Here is a 6,309-nt window from a genome sequence, read left to right as displayed (position 1 = left end):
GTATTAATAGTGCGATGGGATTGCGTTGTGCGCCTGCTTGCGCGGCACACGTTTCTCTGCACACTCAAACCTTCGCATCACAAAAACAAAACAGAAGGCTCACTTAACGGACTGCCTCTCCACGTTGCTGCTGATTTTTGTTTTATACCAAGACCCCACACCACCCCCACCACCACCACCCATCGTCGCTTCACTCAAGCGCATCCGAGTGTGAAGTCGGCGCTCGCTAATGGGGGAAGCGACCACGCGGCGGCCCGCGCCAGTGGCCGGGCAAAGCGCGTGCGATGTTGCCGGCAACAACATCAACAACAACAACAACAACGCGTGCACCTGCGCACCATGCTCGTATATTGTCTTTTTTGCGTTATGAATCAACGCGCCTAGGGTACACCTGGTATTTCCAGGCAGTCCTCCAATCCACGTAACAACCCGTCGCTTTAGCTGCCGAGATGCCAAGAGAATCCGGGGGGGGCGGGTGGTGGAATAATTCGTGGTAATTTGGCGGTGGGTGACACTTTCGAAGCAAGACCTCCCCCCGGGGGGGCGTGGATTTCTCGACTCTGTCGCCGCGGGCGCAGGGAGCTCCCTGGTTCCCCGCGGTCCGCATCGATCGCGAGCGCAGGGAGGGCGCGACTCTGTCCTGGAGACTCCACCTCCAGAGGGCGGCCCCGTTTAGTGCAGCGGCAAGGCAGTGGCAGCCTCCCGAGTTCAAGGCGCGGCGATGCCATCGATCGACGCTCAGAGGGGACGCAAGGTCACTCACCCCGACACAGCCGCGGCAGCCTACGACCAAATGACTCCCAGTGCGCACGATCTGAACCACGACACCTCGCAGCCGCTTTCGGCTGGCCATCCAACTAATAAGGTCACTGCATCGCGCGGGGAACCATTCATCCAGCAGTGGATATATCCTGCCTAATTGTGGTGATGATGGCCTCCTTCATGGAGGTGACCACACCTGCACACGCACGACCAGAGAAAGGGGTCGTGAGACTCGTTGAGGTTCTCCTCGGTCACGATTTGGCTTAAATGTGGACCACGTGAATTCGAGGCGTCGTGTTGGCTGTTGGGGAACACAAGGTGGGCTTGGGCAGGGCCTGTCACCGCGAGAGATGGTGACAGATTGGTTGGAGGCACGGTGGCGAGATGTTATCTCCCTCGCTTGGTATGCAGGAGGTCGTGGGTTCGATCCCGACCCTGACGCCTGTTGTATATTTGGAGTTTGCGTGTCTCTCTCCCCGTGGTCGCGGGGAGTTTTCTCCGGGTCCTCCGATGTTTTTCCCCTACGCATTTAGAAACATGCGTTGATAGTATTTGCCTGCTATAAATGTCCGTGTTCGTTGAGCTGTCATTAGTGGCCAGGTCGCTTCTGAAAAATAGCTAGATAGCTCAGTGGTCTTTACCTGGTAAAATAAAAAAACATTGTTGTATTTTTTTTAAAGAAGTTTTTTTGTGTGAAGCTGTTTACACCCGGCAGTGGATCGATCATTCCTGATGAGCAATAATCACGAGGATGACCTGACTCATGGCAGTGGCCAAACATACCGATGCACTCCCGTCCTGCCACAATCGTCTCGCCAGACAGCAGTGGAGGCTTTCTCAGAAGATGAATAATAATAATTTGTTGTTGTGTAAATTGGCCGGGTGAGTCCTTCTTTTGGAGGTGTCCTGCGCCTCCTTGAAGCGACAGGCAGAGGAGCCGCGCCACCTCGTGGGAGACGCGCGGGGTAGCAGCGGGGACGGCAAATCTCCACGAGACGTAGGTGCGACCGCACACATCCCCCCTCCCCCCCCGGTGAATGCGTCCCGCGGATGTCGTGTCACGGTGTAAGAAGAAGGAAGGATAATTCTAGATTTGAAGTGTTCGTGACTGCAAGGATCCATATTCTTTGGTTCTTTCGGTAAAGTCACGTAGGTGAAAAAATAACATAAAAATAAAAACAAGTAAATTAAATCACGACGTTTCGATTGCAACACAAGCAATCATCATCAGGTGTGACAACCACAGCAAGAAAATATTAACATTTTTTTTATTGCTGTGATTGTCACACCTGATAATGATTGCTTGTGTTGCAATCGAAACGTCGTGGATCAATTTATTTATTTTTATTTTTCACCTACGTGACTTTACCGAAAGAACCAGAGAATAAAGAAGGAGAAGGAATGAGAAGGAGGAGAAGAAAAAGGAGACAAATCTTTATACCCAAATGTGTGCCGTTACTTCTTTCCCGAAAGAAATCAAGTGGAGAATGGGCAGAAGAAGAACATCGCGCACGAGCGATGGGGAGAAGAGAACGAGCCACGGAGTGGGAGATCGAGAGGAGGAGGCGAGCGAAGCGGAAGGGGAGAAAACAGCGGGGCGATTTCTTGAGTCCGGAGACCTCGACTGGGAAATTACAGTCCGACAACAACAACAACTATACCGTGTTGTGTATTCTACTGATTTGAAGTTGTTTGAAGAATCGATAGGCCGAACGAAGCACTGTGCAGCAGAGTGGCCTAGAAACCCGCCCCACGATCCTCCTTGCGGGCACGAGGCGAGGGCGTCGTGATCGAGGTCGCGCAGAGCGCAGCTGGGACGCAACGAAAAGATTCGAATCGGAAACAGGTCACCGATTCCACGCAACACACTTCGAGCAGTGGTTCATTAACCTTTACTGCAGCCTCGCACTTCTTGGGCTCTCAATCGTATTTAAAAAGTAATACTATTAATACAAACATAGGGCTTGATGAAACACAAAGTAGTTGTTACGTGCCCGTGGTTAATTCGTCTGTTGATGATTTCATAATAAACGTTTTTGGGTTAGATCGCGTTATTTATGAATGTGTCGTAAAGACAAATAGTTCACTACTTTAGCCCACCGGTGGGCTAAAGTAGTGAACTATGTTGTCTTTTGTCAACGTGACACTTTTTTACTGATTGTCCGTTTCGGGTGGTGGAGGGTTACGACACATTTATAAATAACGCGATCTAACCCAAAAACGTTTATTATTAATAATATTGGTCGCGAAAGCCTACGTGTTAAACGTTCGATGCTTTACCTTCTAAAGCATATCTGGCCATGTCCCGCTACCCCCAGAAAGGGCATCTCGCACCCCCAGCGGGTGCGTGCACCCCCAGGTTGAGAAGAATCACTCACTCCGAGTGGTCTCCGTGAGTTTCAGGACCCTGCAGTGTAAAGCGTTACCCTCCAGGCTGACCAACTTACACGAACAACTTTACAACTTACGCTCCCCCGCTTCCCTGGCCCTTGTCCCACAATTCCTTCCTTGATTTTTCGTCTCCCTTCTCTTGCACCACACGCGGGCATTCGCGAACCACGGCGCGAGTTGCCCTTCTATTTGTGATACTCACCGCATCCCTGCACCGTGCAGATTGAAAACAAACTTGACGAGACACCTGCTGTTTTGTGTTTAGTTTGTTGTACACCCCCTTCCCCGCGCGCACCTCCGACTAGCACGCTTGGCTACGTACGGTGCAAAAGAAGTCCAACATAGATATTTCTACGGAAGAGGAAGGCCCACTCCACCCTGTCTAAAAGCCTTGTCTCCATCGAGGGTGAGGCCGTAGGCGGCGGGACTGCCCTTGCGGTCAACTCTGAAGACGGCGAGGATGAGGAGGCTTCCCCGCCAGGTGGCGTAACCAACCCAGGTTTGGAAGATACAAACAAAACATCACTGGCATCCACACGAGAGAAGTACATGCCCCCCATCCCCTTGGTCTGTAGAAGGGTCGTTGCCCAAAACGTCAGGCCACCACAGTACAGTATAGAGCAGGAGGCTGTGGACGCACACGGTCTCCGGCGTGCCAGGCGGACTGCTTTGTCACCTGTCACGTGCTGGGGGAGGCTTCTCATTGGCGCTGTGGCTACACCGTGGGCTGACGGCCACTCACACAATACAAATATACTTAACATTGACAAACATTTTTTTTTCTTGAATATCTGGCGCTCTAACTGTATGGCAGTTACGTGTACTAGCATTCGCTAAATGCATAGTACAGTATATATATAGATTGTAAAGCGTCGTTAACGATTACATTTTGAATCATTACTATGCTCCAATCAACACTTGACCGGCTTGGTGAAGTATGGCCCAACAAAACACCCACGACTTGCACGGTGTGGGGGGGGGGGGGGGGGGCTCGTCCAGCAGTGGATGCACGAATGACCTCCAAATGTGTGGACACGTTCGGCTGTGTTGTACGACCTTTTGGAACGGTCTCGCTGGGTTTCCAGTCACGAGTTTGAGGCCATGACCTGCTCGCACGACATGAATGGATGAATACATAAACGAATACAATCTCATTTGCAGTCGCTGCATCCCAAATTAATTTGCTTAACACAATTATGGATGGGGAATAATTTTGGTGAAGTGGCTATCAATTGAATCTTGACTTGAAGCTTTCGTGACTGCAGTAATTCATGTTCTTGGGTCTTTCGGTAACGTCACGTAGATAGATTCAAATCAACAAATGATAGCTATATAGCTGTCATTTGTTTTCTTCGTCCCGTCAATTTCCCATTCCGTTTTGACTTGAAAAATATCGGATATTCTCATAACCCCCAAAAACGGATGATTGCGAACTCAGCAACCCGCACATGATCTCCATTCACCTCCACGGAGATATAGTATCATCATCATCATCATCACGGCACCGCTCTCTTACGATCCTACCCACGCCACGGAGAGACAGGGCGCGTGTCACGCACGCGCACAACGCGGAGTGTCGAATGTATCAGTGTGCCCCCCACCCCACTTCCCATAACCAGCGTGCGCAGCTCCTCACCCTCCCATGTGTTAACCACCACCCCGCACCCACCCACCCCCACATCTATCGCACCCCCCTCCCCCCGCGTGTTTATTTCAAGCCTAGAACGGCCAACCTTGTGAAATCACAGTCACGAGCGGGCTCTGTAATTACGGATGCGCACGACCTGTAACGCCGATGCGGTGTTGTGTATTGTTGGAGTGGCGGCGTAGATCGTGCGTCTCAGACGCAAATAGAGACGAAGGCAAAGTGTCGTCGTGCCAGTAGTCGGTGTCTTGTTCACTACATCTCCACAAGAGTCGATTTGCATTAAAAAAAATCTATTCAATTGTCTCGCACCAATCTTGCTGCGCGGGGACATCTGTTCAGCCACTAGAAATCGTCAGCGAGCCGACACTGCCGCACACGTGCAGGCAGCTGCACACGCGCGTGGACGCACGCCCCCGCTGCAGCCCGCGAGCTCTGCGCATCACGGCTCGTCATCACGGGCGAGCAGCAGCAGCAGGAGGAGGAGGAGGCGAGGGGGTGAGAATCCGTGGTGACGCGGGGCTTGTATAAAAGCCGCGACGCCACGAGAGTGCTCCAGCTACCGCAGAGGCTGCCAACCACGACTCTGCCCCTCCTGCTCCAGCTACTCCCCTCCCAGCCCCCGCCCCCCCCCCCCCACACCTTTATCTATCCATCGCTCCCCTCCCATTCCCTCCTCTCGCTCCGTCCGATCTCTCGTCGGAGCTCGGAGACTCTGTCCGAGTGCCATGCGCTCCTGGGGGGGTGCCTCGCCGCGCGTCCTCGTCAGCCGCAGACCCCAAGAACTCCCCGTGCTGACTCGCCCAGAGGGCTCCGCTCGCTGAGGCTCGCCTCCCCCCCCCCAGTCCATCTCAAAACCCACGGTCATCCTCAACCCGGCGGACACCATGAACGTCTCCGATTTTCTGGACATCGCCGTGCTCTCGGCCGCTCTCGCGAACTCGTCCAGCGCGGCGGACGGCAACGGCACCGCGGTGCGACTGGGCGCCACTCTGTGCTGCTTAGAGAACGCGACGGCGGGCGGGCAGGTGCCGACAGCCGGGGGAGACGGGAGCGGCCCCCTCGGCCCCCTCGCAGACGCGGGCCGCCTCTACATGTTCCGCCTGACCCAGATCGCCGTGATGTGCGTGCTGTCGCTGACGGTGGTGTTCGGCGTCTTCTTCATCGGGTGCAACCTGCTCGTCAAGTCGGAGGGCATGGTCAACCTCCTCGTGCGGGAGCGCCGCCACTCCAAGGACGTGGAGGCGGTCATCGTGAGGACTTAACCCGCCCGGGGGGGGGGGTCGTTTGGCCGCAGGAGGTGGAGCATGACACGAGGTGTGTGGGTTGGGGGGGGGTACGTACGTGGAGCCCCCCCCACCCTCTCCCCCTGACCCCCCTCGCCCCCCCCCTTCTTGAGTGCGGCTGAGCAGCAGGTGGTTGCGCAATCTCGTCTCGCAGTGCCGCCGAGCAGCAGGAGCGATCGTCCTCGTGAAGAGCGCGACTCGACACGGAAGAAGCGAGGATGTGTG

At 54.2% G+C, this 6,309-nt stretch overlaps 1 protein-coding gene across 1 annotated transcript; it reads left to right on the top strand.

Annotated features, from left to right (window-relative positions):
- Window positions 1-5,441: 5,441 nt before the first annotated feature.
- Window positions 5,442-6,098, top strand: LOC144721152 (protein reprimo-like). Its single transcript, XM_078598547.1, has one exon. The coding sequence runs from the start codon at window positions 5,686-5,688 to the stop codon at window positions 6,061-6,063; it is 378 nt and encodes a 125-aa protein (XP_078454673.1). The 5' UTR covers window positions 5,442-5,685; the 3' UTR covers window positions 6,064-6,098.
- The last annotated feature ends 211 nt before the right edge of the window (window positions 6,099-6,309 follow it).

Source organism: Lampetra planeri, chromosome 10, assembly GCF_965212315.1.
Source record: "Lampetra planeri chromosome 10, kcLamPlan1.2.h2, whole genome shotgun sequence".
Taxonomy (NCBI): Eukaryota; Metazoa; Chordata; class Hyperoartia; order Petromyzontiformes; family Petromyzontidae; genus Lampetra; species Lampetra planeri.
The sequence above is the reverse complement of the archived record's forward strand: the minus strand, read 5'-3'. Positions and strand labels throughout refer to the sequence as shown.